Below are 19,317 nucleotides of genomic sequence, written 5' to 3'. Positions count from 1 at the left end.
CATCCTACCTCTTCATGTTACTCTAGCCGTCAGTGTTAATGCTGGAGTGTCCCTACATTCAGGCTTTTTCTAACTGCTATTTTGTATGTTGCAATACAACACACACATAAACGCAAATTCAAGCACACACACGCATACTTTTCTACTTTGCTTTTTAAAATTTAACGCTATGACCATCATCCCTTGCCACAGAATATTCACAGAAAAAGGAAACCACAACTTTTAATGGACACATCCATATGCCAACAAGTGGACTTCAGCTTCCAGCCAAGGTGGAGCAATGGGGATCCCCTTTACCCTGCTGCCCAAAAGCAAGAAACTGACAAAATGAAACAAGAGTTTTCAACAGGGTGGACATCAGATGAAGTTAATGACCGCTGAAAGGACAGGAAACAAAACGAGGGGAGCTCTGTGAACACCCAGGCTAATTCTCTGGAGTCAGGCAGTGCAGGGAGGGGAAAGGCAGGGGGGCCCAGGGAACTCTGTGCTGAGCACCACAGAAGACCAAGGTGAATAGGGTTTGTAGAACAGAGCACTGGAGAGGAGAGAACTGCACAGACAGAAGACTCTGAAAAACTGCAAAGGATGCCCACCGAGCATTCAGCAGAGTACCGGTCAGTGCAGACACTTAAGGAAATTACCTGAGGCTGACGCCAGGGAAAGTGGCCCCGGAAAGGCGAACAGGGCCAGGGGCTCACCCAGGGAGGAAAGAACATCTGTTCTCACAAGCCAGACTGGAAAACCCCTTGGTTCCCAGGGCAATGGGTAGAATATGATCTTGCCTCAGCAGTGGCGGGATAACTACCCTTAGATTACACGCTGCTCTGACCTCACCGGAAAAATCAAGACCCTACAGGATCAAACTATTTCCCAGTAACATAGCTGTGCCCCAGAACAAAGCTCAAGATTTATAGGAATACAAAAATATCTAGCACCCGGGGCGCCTGGGTGGCCCAGGTGTTAAGTGTCTGCCTTCGGCTCAGGTCATGAAAGCCCCTCATCAGGCTCCCTGCTTGGCAGGAAGCCTGCTTCTCCCTCTCCCACTCCCCCTGCTTGTGTTCCCTCTCTTGCTGTGTCTCTGTAAAATAAATTAATAAAATCTTAAAAAAAATCTAGCACCCAACAAGGTAAAAATCACAATGTCTAGAATCCAATCAAAGTTTATCAGGTATGCAAGGAGGCAGGAAGATTTGACTCATAACAAGGAGGAAAATCAATCAATCTGTTGTGATAAAATAGGCCCAGGTTGGACAGAGATGTTAAAATTAGCAAACAAGAACATTAAAATAATCATTATAAACCAGTAGTTATACGACTACATTCCCCATATTCAAAAAGTTAGGTAGAGACATTAAAAAGATCCTAATCAAACTTCCAGAAATGAAAACAGCATCTGAGATGAAAGACACACTGGCCGGGATCGACCTTATAGGAGGAAAGAGCAGTGCACTCAAGCACACAGCAATCAAAATTCTCCTAAATGAGACACACAGAGAAAGAAAAAATGTTTACAATTTTTACATGGTATCAGTGAGCTGAGCTGTGGAACAACTTCAAGAGGTCTCATATCCATGTGATAGTCCTCGAAGGAGAGAGAGCAGGGGGCAGAAAAAAATACTTGAAGAAATAATGACCCCACATTTTCCAAATTCGATGAAAATTATAATGAATCCCAAGCACAATAACTAGGAAAAAAATGATACCAAGGCATATCATAATAAACTTGCTCAAAACTAATGATAAAATCTTAGAAGCAGCCAGAGAGAAAGAAGACATGTTACATCCAGAGGAACAAAGACAAGGATGAGAGGTTTCTTGTTGGAAACAATGCAGGAAGGAAGACAGTGAAGTATCTTTAAAGTACTGGGGGAAAAAAAACCTGTCAACCTAGAATTTCATACCCAGTAAAAACAGCTTTCAAAAACGAAGGCAACCTCAAATGCGTTAAGATGGATTATCAAAAAGCCGAACAAACAAAAACCCAGAAAATAGCAAGTGGAGGTGAAGATGTGGAGAAATGAAAACCCTTGTGTCCTGTTGGTGGGAGTGTAAAATGGTCCACCTGTTGTGGAAAACAGTGTGGTGGATCCCCAAAAAAGATTAAACATAGATATGGTAATTACCATATGGTCTAGCAATTCCACTTTGGGGTATATACCTCAAAGAATTGAAAGCAGGACTCGAAAAGGTATTTGTACATCTGTGTTCCAAGGGACACTATTCACAATAGCTAAAACGTGGGAACAACCCAATGTCTGCCAACAGATGAATGGATAAGCAAAATGTGGTACATATATACAATAAAATATTGTTCTGCCTTAAAAAGAAAGGAAATTCTGCAATGTGCTATCATATGGATGAACTTTGAGGATATTATGTTAAGCAAAATAAGCTAGGCACAAAAAAACAAATACTGTATGATTCCACTTAGGAGATACTAAGAGTAGTCAGAATTGTAAAGACAGAATTTGTAATGGTGGTTGCCCAGGATGGGGGTGAGAGGAGAATGGGGAATTACTGTTTAATAGGTAGAGTTCCAGTTTTATGAAATGAAAACAGCTATGGGAATAGATAGTGGGGATGGCTGCACGACCATGTGAATGTATTTAATACCACTGAAGAAATGTACACTTAAAAATGGTTAAGATGATGGGGCGCCTGGGTGGCTCAGTCGTTAAGCATCTGCCTTCGGCTCAGGTCATGATCCCAGGGTCCTGGGATCGGGCCCCGTGTCGGGCTCCCTGCTCAGCAGGAGGCCTGCTTCTCCCTCTCCCACTCCCCCTGCTTGTGTTCCCTGTCTCGCTGTGTCTCTCTGTCAAATAAATAAATAAAATCTTTGAAAAAAAAAAATGGTTAAGATGATTAGGGTGCCTGGCTGGCTCGGTTGGTGGAGCATGTGATTCTTGATCTCAGGGTCACGAGTTCAAATCCCATGTTGGGCATAGAGCCTACTTAAAAAAAAAGGTTAAGATGATAAATTTTATGTTACATGTAGTTTCTCAAAATAAAAGTTGGAAAAGAAATGAAGGCAAAAAAAAAAAAAGAAAGACATGTTTTCAGACATACAAGCTGAAAGATTCATCACTAGCAAAATCACCATACAAGAAATGTCAAAGGAGTTCCTTCAGACAGAAGGAAAATGAAACCAGATGGTAATACAAATCCACATAACAGAATGAAGAAATGGTAACTACAGGGGTAAGTACAGAAGATTTTTTCTTATTATTTATATTTCTTTAAAAGATACCAGACTATTAAATAATAATGCACTGTGGGGTTTACAACATATAAAAGTATGACAAAAATAGCACAAAGGTGGGGAGGAAAGAACCGGAAGTATATTACTGTAAGATTCTTAAAGTATACACGACATAGGATGCTACCATATTCACTATGGTAAGTGAAATGCAGACTATAAATCCTAAAACAACTGCTAAAAGAACAAGACAAAGTTACAGCTAATAAGCCAACCAAAGAGCTAAAATGGGATTTCAAAAATTATTCAGTAATCCAAAAGAAGATGGGGAAAAAAAAAAAAGAAAAAGGGAACAAAGAACAAAGAAGAACATAGGAAACAAAGAACAGGAATGCCTGGGTGGCTCAGTTGGTTAGGCATCTGACTTTTTTTTTTTTTTAAGATTTTATTTATTTATTTATTTGAGAGAGAGAGAAGTAGACTCTCTGCTGAGCAGGGAGCCCTGACCTGGGGCTCGATCCCAGGACCCTGAGATCATGACCTGAGCCAAAGGCAGATGCTTGACCGATTGAGCCGCCCAGGCGCCCCAAGCATCCGACTCTTGTCTTGATCTCAGGGTCTGGCATGTTGGGTGTCCCTCTGGGTGTGGAGCCTACTAAAAAGAAAACAGAACAAGGTGACAGATTTAAACCAAACCCAACTGATAATAACACTAAATGTAAATGTATATGGTTTTTTGGGTTTTTTTGTTTTTGTTTTTTCAGAGAGGGTGTGAGCAGGTGGGGGGTACAGAAGGAGAGGGAGAGAATCTCAAGCAGACTCTGTGCTGAGCATGGAGCCTGACACGGGGCTGGGTCTCATGACCTGAGATCACAACCTGAGCTGAAATCAAGAGTTGGATGCTCGGGGCACCTGGGTGGCTCAGTCGTTAAGCGTCTGCCTTCAGCTCAGGTCATGATCCCGGGGTCCTGGGATCAAGCCCTGCATTAGGCTCTCTGCTCCGCGGGAAGCCTGCTTCTCCCTCTCCCACTCCCCCTGCTTGTGCTCCCTCTCTTGCTGTGTCTCCCTCTCTCTCTGTCAAATAAATAAATAAAATCTTAAAAAAAAAAAAAAAGAGTTGGATGCTCAACCGAATGAGCTACCCAGGTGCCCCTGTAAATGGTTTTGACATCTTGATTAAAAGGCAGAGATTGTCAGATCGTATTAAAAAGCAATACCCAACTATATGCTGTCTACAAGGAATACACTTTAAATATAAAGGTACACCATGCCACCACTAGTCAAAAGAGAGCTGGAGTGGCTTTATTAATAATATCAGATAAAGTAGATTTCAGAGCAAAGAAGATAAATAGGAATAAAATCAGTCATTTCATAATGGTAAAGGTAAATACATCAAGAGGACATAAAAATCCTGAACATTTATATACCTCTTAACAGAGCCTCAAAATACATGAAGCAAACCTGATGGAGCAAGAAGAGAAATAAATCCACAGTCACAGGCAGAGATTTCAATATCTCTTTCAATCACTGATAGAACAGAGAGAAAATTCATAAGAATACAGACAACTTGAACAACACTGTCAACCACTTTGACCTAATTGACATTTACAGTACACGCCACCCCGAAACATTTTTTTAAAAATTGCACACAGAACATCTACCAAGACAGCCCATATTCTGGGCCATAAAGTAAGTTTCAATAAGTTGAAAAGCATTCTAATCATATAAAGTAAGTTTTCTAACAATAACTGAATTAAATTAGAAATTGGCCTTAGGAAGATCTCTGGAAAATTCCCAAATATTTGGAAACTGAATAACATGCTTCTAAATAACCCATGGGTGAAAGCAGTATCAAAAGGGAAACCAGAAAGTATTTTGAACTGAATAAAGATGAAAAAAGATTCCAAATTTGTGGGATGGTTTTAAAACAGTGCTTAGGGGGAAATTTATAGCACTAAACACCTATATTAGAAACAAAGAAAGGCCTAAGTCAATGACCTCAGCTTTCACTTAAAGAACTAGACCAAGAAGAGTAAAATTAAATGTAAATCAGAAAGGAATTAACAAAGATCAAAGCAGAAGTCAATGAAATAGAAAACAAAGTAAAAATAGAGAAAAATCATTGAAACTGAAAGCTACTTCTTTGAGAAGATCAGTATAGTTGATTAACCTCTAGCCAGACTGGTCATGAAGAAAAGAGAGTAGTCACAAATGACCAGTATCAGGTATGAAACATGTGACATCACTACAGACTTTACAGGTGTTCAAAAGACAGTAGGAATATTATGAATAACCTAATGTCAATTCATTATACAACTTGAAATAGACAAATACCTGTAGAGACACAAACTGCCAAAGCTCACCAAGAAGAAACAACTGAAGAGCCACCGGGCTATTAAAAAAATTAATTTGTAGATAAAAACTTGCTCACAAAGAAAACTCCTTTCATTGGTTAATTCTACTAATTACTGCATGAAGAAATAATACCAATTTTATACAAACTCCTCCAGAAAAAATGAAAAGAAAGGAATACTTCCCAACTCATTCTTAGGGACTTATGAATCTACAGTAATCAAGACAGTGTGGTACTGGCATACAGATGGGCAAACAGATCAACAGAAGAGTCCAGAAAGAGACCTATGTATACAGACAACTGATTTTCAACAAATGAGCAGAGGCAATTCAGTGGAGAAAAGATTATCTCTTCAACAAAAGGGGCCAGAACAATAGGAAATCCACACACACAAAAATATTTTTTTCACTCATATTTCATACTATATGCAAAAATTAACTCAAAATGGATCATGGTCCTAAACATAAAACAGAAAACCATAATACTTCTAGAAGAAAACAGGATTAGGGCAAGACGTCTTAAAGAAAACATCACAAACACGATCTACGAAAGAAAAAATTCCTATACTGAACTCCACCAAAATTAAAAACTTCTGGTTTTCAAAAGAGAAATCAAAAACTGGGAGAAAATATTTGCAAATTGCGTATCTGATGAAGGACTTGTTTCTAGGACATCTAATAAGAAAACAAACAACCCAATACAAAATTTTAGCAAATTGACCAAAAAAGATCTACAAATGGCAAATATGCCCAACATCATTAGTCATTAGGAAATGGAAGTTAAAACCACAATGAGCTACCCCTACACACCCAACCGTACCAAGTCTGTGACGATGTGGAGCCATGGGAACACTTGTGGGAATGCAAAATGCTACAGCCACTTTGGAAAACAATTTAACAGTTTCTTAACAAGTTAACCATACACCTATCATATGATCCAGCTACTCCACTTCTAGTTTTTACCCAAAGGGAAGGAAAATCCTATGTCCCTACAAAGAACGTACATAAATGCTCCTAGCCACTTTGTCATAGCCCAAATGTTCATCAATAAGTGAATGGATAAACAAACCGTGATCTCTGCATACAACGGAATACTTCTCATGAGTAATGCCGAATGCACTTCTGATACATGCTTCGACATTGATGAATTTCAAAATAATTATGCTGAGTGAAAGTTGCCAGACAAAATAAAAAAGAGTACATAATGCCTGATTCCATTTATATGAAACTCTAAATACAAACTAGTGATGCAAAGCAGGTCATTATTTGCCTAAGAATGTGGCAGGGGCGGGGGGAGGTAGGGAGGGGGCTAAACAGGGATTAGCAAGGGGCCCAAGGAAACTTCGGGGGGCAATGGGTATGTTCATTTGTCCTGATGGTGGGAATGGCTTCACGGTTCCATACATATGCCAGAATTTACTATTGCTGGACACCTGTGCAGTATTGCATACCAAGTATATGTCAATAACACTGCTTACGAAAAAGGAAAGACACAGGGACATTAAGCAACACGGCCAAGGCCTCACAACAAAATGCCATCATATGGATATATTATATCTAATAATCCTTACCATTAGGGTGCTGTGCTGTCTTCCATTAGAAACAGAGCTGTGAAAGGGAGATAGGGAGGGAGGGAGGAAGGGAGGGGAGGGAGGGAGGGAAGGGAGGAAGGGAGGGTGGGAGGGAGGGAGGGAGGGAAGGGAGGGAGGGGAGGGAGGGAGGGGAGGGAGGGAGGGAGGGGAGGGAGGGAGGAGGGAGGGAGGGAGGGAAGGGAGGGAGGGAGGGAGGGGAGGGAGGGAGGGAGGGAGGGGAGGGAGGGAGGGAGGGAGGGAGGGGAGGGAGGGAAGGAGGGAGGGAGGGGAGGGAGGGAGGGAGGGAGGGGAGGGAGGGAGGGAGGGAGGGAGGGAGGGGAGGGAGGGAGGGAGGGAGGGAGGGAAGGGAGGGAGGGGAGGGAGGGAGGGGAGGGAGGGAGGGAGGGGAGGGAGGGAGGAGGGAGGGAGGGAGGGAGGGAGGGAGGGAGGGAGGGGAGGGAGGGAGGGAGGGAGGGAGGGGAGGGAGGGAGGGAGGGAGGGGAGGGAGGGAGGGAGGGAGGGAGGGGAGGGAGGGAAGGAGGGAGGGAGGGAGGGAGGGAGGGAGGGGAGGGAGGGAGGGAGGGAGGGAGGGAGGGGAGGGAGGGAGGGAGGGAGGGAGGGAGGGAGGGAGGGAGGGAGGGAGGGAGGGAGGGGAGGGAGGGAGGGAGGGAAGGGAGGGAGGGAGGGAGGGAGGGAGGGAGGGAAGGGAGGGAGGGAGGGAGGGAGGACACAATCCCTCTGTGTTGTCTTTGATTTAAACTTACTTCCTTTTTCCTTGTGCCAGGTTTCAAGAGAAATTACTGGGCAGGCCACAGAGCACGCACATGTAAGGCTATTAACGAGCGGCCCCAGGAAGCCTGGAAGAAGGCCCGCCTTTCCCCCCACCTCCACAGTCCTCTTGTCATTAGCACACTGACTGGATAAATAGGTTCCATTTTGTCTCTCCTCTTTGCCCATGATTTCCCCATACTTTTTTCCTGGAGAACTGCTGACAATCAACAAGTCTCCCTGAGTTCAGCGTGCCCACCTGGGGGATGGGACTCTGACTGATCTCTTCCAAAGCTATGAGGTTTTGAAGGAGGGCAGAGCCTTCTGTGAGGACCGGGATCCTCTGGCTACAACTGCCTCCCTGTGAGTCACTCCCGGCAGGGATAGTATCCCACCTGCTGCCAGAGCCTGGGAACTCGGCCCCTCTCACCTGTTTCTTGGTGTCCACCTCCAGAATGTCCATCAGGTTGATCATGATGTTTTTGTGTGTCTTCTTGTACTTCCCAACCCGCAGCGAGACAGTGAGCCAGCCAGGGCGTCCCGTGCACATGAAAGTCTTGCTGCCCTGCTCTTTCCATTCCCGCACCTGCAACCATGGGACAGAGGCTCAGCTAGCCCTGCCGGGGGCTTCCCAGAGCGGCTCGCAGCCCTGCTTTCAGGAGAGGGAGCTTGGAGGGATGCCTTCACGTGCCAACAAACATTTACTGAGCCCCCGCATCCTGCCGGGCCCTGGAAGGCCCACAGCCCTTTCCCTCTGAAACCTCCTTGGCTAGCGGGGCGAACAGAAAGGCTGAGGTGCTGCCACACCACCGAGCAGGATGGAGAAAGAGCGAAAACCCAGGATCAAAGTGCTTCTGTAAGCAACCCTAACTGGGCAGCTCAGCAAAGGCTTTGTAGCGGTAATGATACAGCTCCACAAGTGATAACCATCCACTGGGTGCCCCCGCTGTGCCAGGCACCCAGGCTCCTGCTATACGCTGGCTCATTTACTTCTCACAGCAACCCCGGGGGGGGGGGGGTGGCCAGCCCCCTCTTGTAGGGGAGAAAGCCAAGAAGCAAAATAACTTGGGCCACTCAACAATGAAGGGCAGAGCCCGGATTCACAACCGGGACTGTCCAACTTCAGGCCTGGAAAGATAGACGGGCTTGTGTTAATAGTCAAGAATAGAATAACAGTTAACACTTACTGGGCCTGTGTGCCAAGGCCCGTTCTAAGCATGTGTATGTGTTAACTCACATGTCGTCACTTGGAGGGGGAGAGAAGGGGCAGAGGAGGACCACCAAGCCGATGGAAGGAAGAGCTTTTGCAAAACCTCCACTGTAAGTGACCAGGGCACACAACACAGAGAGCAAATGGCCCAGGAGATGCCAAACCCATCAGGAACACGAAGTGTTCCCTTCCTGTGGAGACGGACATCTGTTGCTGTGACCTCTGACCATCTGTCTCCTCTTCATATGCTTCTAACAGTCCCATCTTCCTTTGGTCCGGGTGATGCTGAGTCTCCTCCTGCCCCCGAAGGTGGAAACATGACAAAGGTCTGATTCCATCCTCTGGCCATAGTGACCAGTTCAGGGATGGGCCTAGGGTCCAAGTCAAGACAATACGGCCAGTTCTAAGAGAGACACTCTCCTTTTACTGGGATTGCTAAGCTGGTTGGATGAAACTGCTGGAGTTTCCACAGGGAGACGGGCCTCCCTGAGAATGAAGTCAACCCAGAGGAAAGCCGAGCCAACAGAGGGTGGATGGATGGAAAGCCAACACCGGGACAGGGGCTCCTGGATCTAGTCATACCTGAGCCAGTTTTATTCCTGGGCTTTTCAGGACCTGGGTCAATACAATCACTCTCTGCTCAGGCCAGTCTGAACTGAGTTCCTATCACATGCAACCAAGAGTCGTGGAGGAGGCTGCATTGAAACTGATGGGGCAAACAGCTCAACACGGAGGAGAACTTTCCTAACCATCAAGAGGCCAGGGTGCCCTGTGAATAGAGGTGTACGAGCAGAAGAGGGTTACTGAGGAAGAGATTCCTGTGAAGGGACCAGAGGAGGGATTCCATGATGAATGGGCCCCTGCCTGACTCTACGACCCCAGGGCTTCATATGTACTCAGCGGTGTGGGAAATGGATTGTGGGTGCTGCATTCCAGCAGTTGGATGGGCCGCATGAAGTGAGTGTGGAAGCCTTAAAGCCTGAACCACCGGTTGGACTGGATCCTGATGGGAACTGAGCAAGAATTTGGGCCGGGAGGCAAGGTTGTACAAAGTCCCTCTTGTGATGTGAATATGTGCAAACCAGAGAGAGGTGGGGAGGGCCAAGAAGAAGGTCAACCAGTCAGGAGGCTATTATCACAAGCCAGGTGTGAGGCAACAGAACCAAACCTACTGGGTGGAATGGGAAGGGATGGGAAAGGACAAAGGTCAGAGTTGAGGCTCTAAAACCAGGCTGACCTGGGTTCCAGCCCCATTTACTAGCTAGATCACCTTGAACACATGACTACCACTTCAGTCTCAATTTTCCCATCTGTAAAACAGGTACAAGCCCTATCAGGGTTGCTGTGAGATCAGAAATGATGGACATCAAGGGGCATGGGCTATGGCACATGGCAAGTCCAGCGCAGTGGGCTGGTTTGGCCGAGCCCTTTGTCTTCCTGTCCAGTGAGAACCTTTGGCTTCGTTTAGGTAAACAAGGGCTTCATACACACTCAGCGGTGTGGGAAATGGATTGTGAGTGCTGCATTCCAGCTGTTGGGTGGGCTGCATGAAGTGAGTGTGGAAGCCTTAAAGCCTGAACCATCGGTTCGACTGGATTCTGATGGGAACTGAGCAAGAGTTGGTCTGGGAGGCAAGGTTGTACAAAGTCCCTGGGCTGCTCTGGGCCAGGCCCCAAGGGCCAGAGGTGAGTTGGCGGATGGTCCCTGCTTTCCAGGAGCTCACGCTCAGCTTGGAGGGGAATGGGGCAACAACAAACAAGCAAACGGGAGAATCAGAACCGTGGATAGAGTTAGGAAAAGAGGGCGCAGTTGGGGAGGGAGGGTAGGCAAGGCTCTGGAGCTGTGACTGTGACCAGATGAACCCAGGACAGCCTATGCAAAGCAGTTCCAGACGTTGCATTCTGCCCCCAGCCCGAGGTCTTACCCCTCCTAGGGGTGGCCCCCAGCATCCATCTTCCCACTCTTGCTTGCTGCACCCATCACCGCGGGCACAGAACATGGAGGCTGCTCTACCTGCGCTGAGCTTCGTGGCAAGAAACAGAAGCTCTTTGCAACCAGACACTCCTAAGAGGAACGTCAGGAGGGGCAGAGAGAGCCAAGAATGCCGAGGCCCCAAGCCCAGGCCAACCCTGGGTGTGGAGAAGGGGGCTCCACTGTGAGCAGCAGCAGGGGCCCGGGCTCTGTGGGCGCAGACCCTGGGGAGGATGTGGAGTTACTGGGGATGCCTCCTCAACGACTGCGCGCCACTGCGCGCCAGGCCCAGGGCCGCGAGGCTCTTGACCCTGGCTCGGGGCTACCTTCTCACTTTGGTCTTCGTTCTAAAGAAGTCAAAAGCTCCTTGCTGCTACAGAGTAAACTCTAAACTCAAGACCCCGCCCCAACCTAGTTCCGAAGGGACTTTCCACCCTTCTCCGCCTCTGGGCCTTGGCTCACACCCCAACCCTCCACCAGACACACCTTCCTCCTATCATTTCCCCTACTTCCCAGTGTCTAGTGCCAGCCCCACCGCCCAGAAGCCCTTCCGTCTCCGAGATCGCTCGGGCCTAGAGGCAGCCACCTGTGCACCGCTCGCCCTCCCCTATCTGGTGATCCTTTATATCCCTCTGGGGAAGCCGCACGTGCTCCGCACAGAGTAGACACTCCATCAACACCGAGCAACGTTTTGTCCCCTGAATGCCTCTGCTCACTCCGTTCCCTCCCCGGGAAGCCCCCACCATCCCATTTTGCGTTCCAACCCCCCCCCGCCACCGCCGCCTCCTCGGCGAAGTCCGGGCTCCCGGTGCACCGCACACCACCTCGCGCCCAGCGCGGAGCTCCCCGCGCACACGGCCGAGTCCCGCCGACCCGCTCCCGCCCCGCTCGGCGCCGCTCACCTGCTTCTGGATGTCCCGCACGCGCTGCCCGTGCAGCCGAGGCGCGCTGCTGAGCTTGAACACCACCCAGGCGCGCACGTAGTAGTAGATGTCGAAGATAAGAGAGAGCGGCAGGAGGAAGAGGCACACGAACACCCAGCGCTGGTGGATGAGCACGAACTCCAGCCCCTTCACGCGGACCCAGAGCAGGAAGAGCAGCGCGCACACGGCCAGCGACACGGCGGGCTCCATGGTGGGGCCGGCGGCGCGCCGCGCGGGGGAGGGGGATGCCGGCTCGCGCCGCCTGTCACCGCCACCCGCTCCGCGCCCGCCTGAGCCCGCGCCGCCCGCCGGCCGCTCCCGGGGAGTCGGGGGCGGGGGGGGGGGGGGGGTCGCCTCGCCTCCTCGCGATTGGCTCGGGTCGCCAAGGTTCGGTGGGCCGAGACCCGGCTGGCGACCAATGGCGAGCCGCGCCGGGGATCGGACCAGGAAGCCGCGGCTTTTATTGGCTGCGGGGGTCAGGCCGCTCCACCCTCTCCTCGCAGACGCGCTGGGAGGGGTGGTTGGGGAACACGCGCGCTGGTGGGGTAAACTGCGCCCTGCGGCTAGGGAGGCTGCGGCGGCGCGGGCGGCCGCAGTGGAGGGGCCGGCTGCTGCCGCAGCTCCTCAGGTGGCGCCTCCTCGAGGGTCGCGCGTTAGGCGGTCACGCGTTGGGTTGCCTCGGAAGGGGTGCGCTGGGAGCGCCCCAGGGCCCTGGGTCTGTCACCTTGCAGCTTGGCCGAGGACTCCTGACCTGGCCAGGGAGAGTGCAAACTTGGCCTTGACTGCGGCAGTCAGGTCGCTCCGTACCCGCAAGGCCACGAGATGCACCTTTTCATTTCTCAAGGCGCTCTCTGTAGATTCATTTGAGTTCTACAGCAGTTCTGGACGGTGGGCACCCTTACTTACCCCTTTTCCACTCGGCTGAGGCAGATAGGGAGGACTGGGGGGAAAGAATGAAGGAAGGACCCCCAGCCGCTGTGAACGTTCTAGCGGCCACTGTGCCCGGCGGGAGGGGAGGGGGGACGTGCGGGGGGTAGGGGTAGGGTGCTCCGGGGCAGCCTGCACCGCGGACCACTGACTGTTATCAGTAAAAGGTTAAATCCAGTATCATTTGCGTTTCACCTCGATTCTTAGAGAGACCGTTACCTCTTCTGAAATTTTAGGAAGTGTAGGAGGTTTTTATTTTGGGAGCTAAACCTGACTAATCAGGTCCTACACTGGTCTTGCTTACGAATCCACTTTCTTTCATCTTTGCAGGAACATGCACTCTTAGGAGGTTTCCTGGGCCCCATCATCCCTCATTTCTTCAGTGCTTTTGCTCCAGCTGGCACCTCTGGAATGCCCTTACCCATCCCCTTAATAGAACTAAACTTAGACATCCTCAAAGACCTCTAGAACTACACTTCCTTCCCTTTTCAGGTGCTCATAAAACAAAGTGCATCCGTCATGATTCTTACACGTTATTTTGTAATTCTCTTTATGTGTCTCTCATCCTGGCCGACTGAGCTTTAGGGCATACGATGTGTCCTCGTTCCTTTTTGTGTTTCCAGTTTCTAGCACAATGCTTGATGCTAGCAGACACCCTAGGGTTTTTTGACCAATGAACGAATGAACAATGTAGGCAGAGGCTCAAGTATTCGATAATGATCAAAGCCCAGATGGTGAAAGGCTGTTTTCATTGGGCTTTAAAAATGAATAGTCTTAGACCTATGTTGTCTTATACAACAGCTACTAGCTACTGGTATGTGGCTAATCTAAATTGAGATGTACTTTAAGTGTAAAACACACTGGATTTCAAAGGCAGTACAGAGAAGAGAATGCAAAATATTTCATTAACAATTTTTATATTGATTATATGTTGAAATGATGTTTTGATGTACTGGGTTAAATAAAATATTAAAGTTGATTTTACTTGCTGTGTTTACTTTTTAAAGGTAGCTACTAAAAAATTTAAAATCATGGATCTGTCTCAAGTTATATCTCTAGCAGCTCCAATCAAGAGGGGGCAATTGAAATGTAAAGAGGAGAGCCACTATGGAAAATGCCTTTCCCCTGGGTTCTGTCTGAATTCAAATGTTGGAACTGTTAGAGAGGGTTTTACTTTAGAAGCTTAACCCCCCGGGGGGGGGGGGCTGGGTGGCTCAGTCCTGGGATGGAGCTCCCCATCAGGCTCTCTGCTCAGCGGGGAGCCTGCTTTCCCTCTCCTTCTGCCCCCACCCACCCACTCCAGCTCTCTCTCTCTCTCTCTCTCTCTCTCTCTCACTCACTCTCTTGGTTTCAGCTCAGGTCTTGATCTCATGAGTCATGATCTCATGAGTTATGAGATGGGGCTCCTCCTCAGTGAGGAGTCTGCTTGAGATTCTCTCCTTCTGCCCCCTCCCCCCACCCCCAGGCACATGCTCACTCATGCTCGCTCTCTTTCTCAAATGAATAAACCTTAAAAAAAAAAAAAAGCTTAACCAGTCTGAATATTGTTGGGGTTTGAGGTAATCTGGAAAGTTAAGTTCCACCTAAAAATCAACTTTGGACTAAAGTGTTTAGTGCCTTGTGGGAGAAATTACAAAATTACTGGTAATCAGAATAGTTTCACCCTTGGGGAGAGGAGGAGGACCCCTCAATAAGTAAAGAAGACTGAGCTTTAGGGGACAACTCTCAAAAGAAAAATCAATGAAAAAGTACTCAGAACAGGGGCGCCTGGGTGGCTCAGTCGTTGGGCATCTGCCTTCAGCTCAGGTCATGGTTCCAGGGTCCTGGGATCGAGCCCCGCATCGGGCTCTCTGCTTGGTGGGAAGCCTGCTTCTCCCTCTCCCACTCCCCCTGCTTGTGTTCCCTCTCTCGCTTTGTCTCTCTTTGTCAAATAAATAAATAAAATCTTTAAAAAAAAAAAAAGTACTCAGAACAGTTGTTAACCCAGCCTGCATGTTCTCATTCTCTCTTCCTGCATCTTTGATTCTTCTTTTGTGTCCCCAGAAACCTCAACATTTTGGGCTACTATTGTCGAGGCAAGAAAAATAATAACCTCAAGTTGGGCCAATTAATTAACTTTATCTTTTAAATTAACGTATAGTGAAGGTGCTTATCGTTTGCCTACAGTTTATGAATTTTAGCACACGTAAGGGTTCTTGTAACCACCAACACAATGAGGATCTAGAGTAGTTTCGTTATCCCAAAAAACTCCCTCCTTTGAAGTTACATCCTTCCCCCACCTTTAGCCACTGGAGACCACTGCTGTGTTCTCAGGAGTATAGTTTTGTCTTTTCCAGAGGTCAAGGTCATACGAATGGAATCATGCAGTTTGTTATCTTGGGCCCATTAATAGTTTTTAATGGATTTCTTATAGTGGTAAAATACACATAACAATGATCATTTTAACTGTTTTTAAGTGTACAGTTTGGTGGTATTAAATACATTCACGTGGGGTGCCTGAGTGGCTCAGTCGGTTAAGTGTCTGCCTTCAGCTCAGGTCATGATCTCAGGGTCCGTTCAGTGGGGAGTCTGCTTCTCCCTCCCCCTCTGTCCATCCCCCCCCCCCCCCCCCCCGCCCCAGCCCACCGTGCATCTTTTCATGTGCTTATTGGCCATTCAAATGGAGAAATGTCTGCTGAAATCCTTTGTCCATTTTTGAATCAGCAGCTTTTTTTAATGTTGAGTTTTAGGGGTTCTCTGTGCATTCTATATATTAACCCTGATCAGATATATGATTTGCATATATTTCCCCCCATTCTGCGGGTGATAGGCCCATTAATTTTTGCCCAAGGCAAGGAAGCTCCCTTTGATGGGGAGTCTCCTCATGAATGCACATTATTGTTACTAAAGGTACATTATTTACATGAAATCTCAGTTAGTTTGAATGCTTAGGAATGGGATGTTCTGGTTAACAAGTTCTCAGGTTAACTGGAAAGTAAGCAAAATCCCCCTTACAGTTTGACAATGTAGCAGTCTTTCTAAAATGTGAGTCCCCATTCCTTTTGTAACGAATATAACCTAATGAACACAGATGATTTTTTTTTTTATTAAGGAGCACAATGAACACGAGAGTCCTAGCAAAGAGCATTTTTTTATATTTGTACCAAATGATCTACTGAGATCATTTGGTCTTTGAAAGAGGTCTGAGGGGTAGCAAGGCAAAGGACTATTGATCCACGTTGTTTTTAATAAATGGAGATATACAGACTTGGGGGGTCTAAGTGACTTGCCTGATCAGTGTCTTATTCTGGTGAATAGATAAGCCAAAATACAGCTCCCATTTTCTGGATCTTTCCATCATTGGAATATGTTCCCTCAATTATTTGGTGAAACGCCATTTCCTGTGGTTCAGTTCCACTGATATAAAGTGGAACTTTTAGACTAGGGTTTCTTGAAGTGCAGTCTTGCAGACCATCCACATCAGAATGCTTGTTAACATGCAGGTTCCTGGGCTCACACATCACACTGAATCTAAATCTTCAGAGGTGAGGCCCAGGAATTGGCTTTTAAAGGTCTCCAAGTTAAGCTTATGCTTGCTAACATTTAGGAGATTAGACTGAATGTTTATTGACTCTGAAACTTCTCTAAGAATATTCTTTGTTTTTTTAAGCCCTAGTAAGAGGTTCTTTTCCCTTGCAAAGTGCAGCTTTCACCTAAAAGTTTATCCACAAAACTATAAGCTAACTTCCAGATGGTCAAGATTTTATTGTCTTATTACCTTGACTTTCTTAAGAACAGTAAGCAGTTTTTCAAGTTTGCAAGACAAGACCTTAACTTGATTGTAGGGGAGTTGGCTTTCTTATGCTAGTGGATGGAGTAATTTATTCATTCAGTCAGTCAGTCTCTCGCTTGTGATGCTTTTGGCTGCATGTAGCTCAAAGAGCTGCAACAAGAAGGGTGCTTGTATTCTCATGTAGCAAGAAGTCTGAATGTAGGTTGACCCAGAGTTGGTTAATGCACTGGCTCAATGATACCTTGAAAGACCCAGTCTTTCTTATCTTCTCAGACAGTCTGAGAATGACCCTGTCATTCTCAAGTTAGCTTCTATGATGATGGCCAGAGTGTCCATGGTTCCAGCAGATATAGCAACATCCAGTAGAGGAAGGGGAATCGATTCTAGGTGATTAACAGTGTCTATCAGTGATTATTGATGTGTAGGAACTGTGAAAAGTACTGGGGATATAGCAGTGACCTAGACACAGTCCACACTCTGACAGACCATTGTGGGAGATCTAGACCAATCAAGAAGCAATTATAAAGCACTGTAAGTATGACAATAAGGAGTTATGGGGTTCTAGGAAGGCACGAGAAGAGTCATTTATATACACAGTTCAGGAGGGCTTCTGGGAGAAATTGATGACGAAGCAGACACACGGTGGGATGAATAGGAGTTAGCCAGGTGAGTTATTTGGGTCCAAAGGAATGAGAGCTGTTCCGGAGAGGAATGCTGTCCAGAGAAAACTAAAGTTCACATATTTATGGCCATACTTCTAGAAGTATCTTTAGGCCCATGTACACATACTTATATGATTTTACAAAACAAGATCAACTCAACATGAGCTTTATAATTTGCTTTTTAAAAACTTAACGACATGCTATAGTCATTTTTAATGGCTTCTTTGTATTCCAATGCGTATATGTGTGCATACATAGATCGGCGTATGTGTGTGTGCGCGTGTGCATGGGTATTGCTTAATTTATCCAATCAGTATGCTATTGAAGGACATTTAAGTTGTTTTCAAAGTTTTGTTATGATGGGCAAAGTTCCAGTAAATTTTCATTATCACACATGTTTTCGAACCCATTAGCTTTCTTTTTATATTTTAAAACTGATTGCCAAATTGCTCCCCAAAAATGCTATCCACAGAGTATAAGAATAGCAATTTCCCCATGCCCTTACTAACATTATGAAATGTCACAGTTACTTTTTTTAAGTTTATTTATTTGTAATCTCTGCACCCAAGGTGGGGCTTGAACTCACCACCCCGAGATCAAGAGTCTCATGCTCTACTGACTGAGCCAGCCAGGCGCCCCTGTCATGGTTATTTTGACTGTGGTAATTGAAGACGATGTAGCTGGTTGCACCACTTGGCCTGTCCCATGTCTCTCACAGCACGCATGCAAGCAGTTTGCTTCAGACCAGCCCACTATAAAGGACATTCAGCCACCGGTCTCCTTTTCCAGCTTGCTGCCATGACCAGTTCTCAGTGCTTTCTAGATAGGAAGGACTGAAGTCAATGTCTCAGACTGACCAGTCTTGGCGCAGAAATGCGGGCATTGCCATTTCGATCCTTGGCACCGGCAGCCCAGAGCACTTCCACACTTTACCCTCATTCCCAGGGGCAGCTCTCCTAATCTCTGTATGCCCAGTGCCCAGCACAAGGCCAATGTCCCCAAGTCATCTGATTCCCAGCTTGATCCCTGAATGAGAATAATTTCAATTTTTTCGAACAACGTCAGAACAGCCCTTAAACAAAAACTATCAGCAGATAAGCACTGCCTACAAACAATAACACTTATATTTCTTCTTTATTCAGTGGCCAGGCCTTAGCAGCTCCCTGTTGGCAACACCAGTGAACCAGAGTAAAAGTTAGCAGTGCCCGTTTCATTCTGACAGTCGTATTTGAATCCTGACTCCCATATATTAACCCTGGGCAAAGTTACTTCACAGCTCTAGATAAGTCCCAGCATGTAGTGAGTTTCCAGTGAGAATTATCTGTCATTACCATTTCCCAACAGAAAGGGGCAACTCTCTTTGATCTTTTACTGAGTCTGTGCCCTTATCCCTTGTAAGAGATAAATGGTTTCAAAGTCACAGGCTGTTGACTTAAATTGATGTGTAAAGTGAAACCACTGATTTAATAAACTTGGTAACCTGATGTTCTTTGGATGATGGGCAGAGGAACAAGCTAAATACATGAAGGAACAGCTGTGTGGTAGGAGCAAATTGCAGAGGTATTGGGATTGCTACACATGAACAGAAAAAGCAGCCTGGGCAGTTTAATGTGGGACAAACAGTCCTGTCTAAGTAGCCTCCCTAAGGGCATGGTTGTGGGTCTGACAGCTCTTTATGGTAATAGATGTGCTTAATGATCACTGGAAATGTCAATAAAAGGTCAAATATGTTCCGAGCAAGCTGTTCAGCCAGGCAAAGAGGTATGTAATGCCTTTTAAAAGACACCTGAACTTCACCTTGGAAGGGATCTCTTTGAGAAACCACTTTGCCTAAACCCTTACTTGCCCAGGGGCAGCATGTCCTCAATTTTAGAAGTACATGGACCAAAAAGATTGTTTAAAAAACTGAGGACCATCCCATGGTTGCCAGCTTGGTATTCTGCCCTGTGAAGAAACCAATGAACT

At 46.8% G+C, this 19,317-nt stretch overlaps 1 protein-coding gene across 1 annotated transcript in view; it reads right to left on the bottom strand.

The window, feature by feature from the left end:
* The window catches only part of DHCR24 (24-dehydrocholesterol reductase), a 29,001-nt gene extending 16,705 nt beyond the window's left edge, over nucleotides 1-12,296 (bottom strand). Inside the window, exons 1-2 of the mRNA XM_028106842.2 lie at nucleotides 11,971-12,296; nucleotides 8,318-8,473 (exon numbers count right to left, since the gene is read on the bottom strand). Of these exons, the coding sequence (XP_027962643.1) occupies nucleotides 8,318-8,473; nucleotides 11,971-12,201 (387 nt within the window). The 5' untranslated portion in view covers nucleotides 12,202-12,296. The remainder of the gene's footprint in view (nucleotides 1-8,317; nucleotides 8,474-11,970) is intronic.
* Between the last annotated feature and the right edge of the window lie 7,021 nt (nucleotides 12,297-19,317).

The sequence above is a fragment of the Eumetopias jubatus genome, unplaced genomic scaffold, assembly GCF_037043125.1.
Source record: "Eumetopias jubatus isolate StellerSeaLion01/CBP00866 unplaced genomic scaffold, mEumJub1_p1.0 scaffold_4, whole genome shotgun sequence".
In the NCBI taxonomy this organism is placed as follows: domain Eukaryota; kingdom Metazoa; phylum Chordata; class Mammalia; order Carnivora; family Otariidae; genus Eumetopias; species Eumetopias jubatus.
The sequence above is the reverse complement of the archived record's forward strand: the minus strand, read 5'-3'. Positions and strand labels throughout refer to the sequence as shown.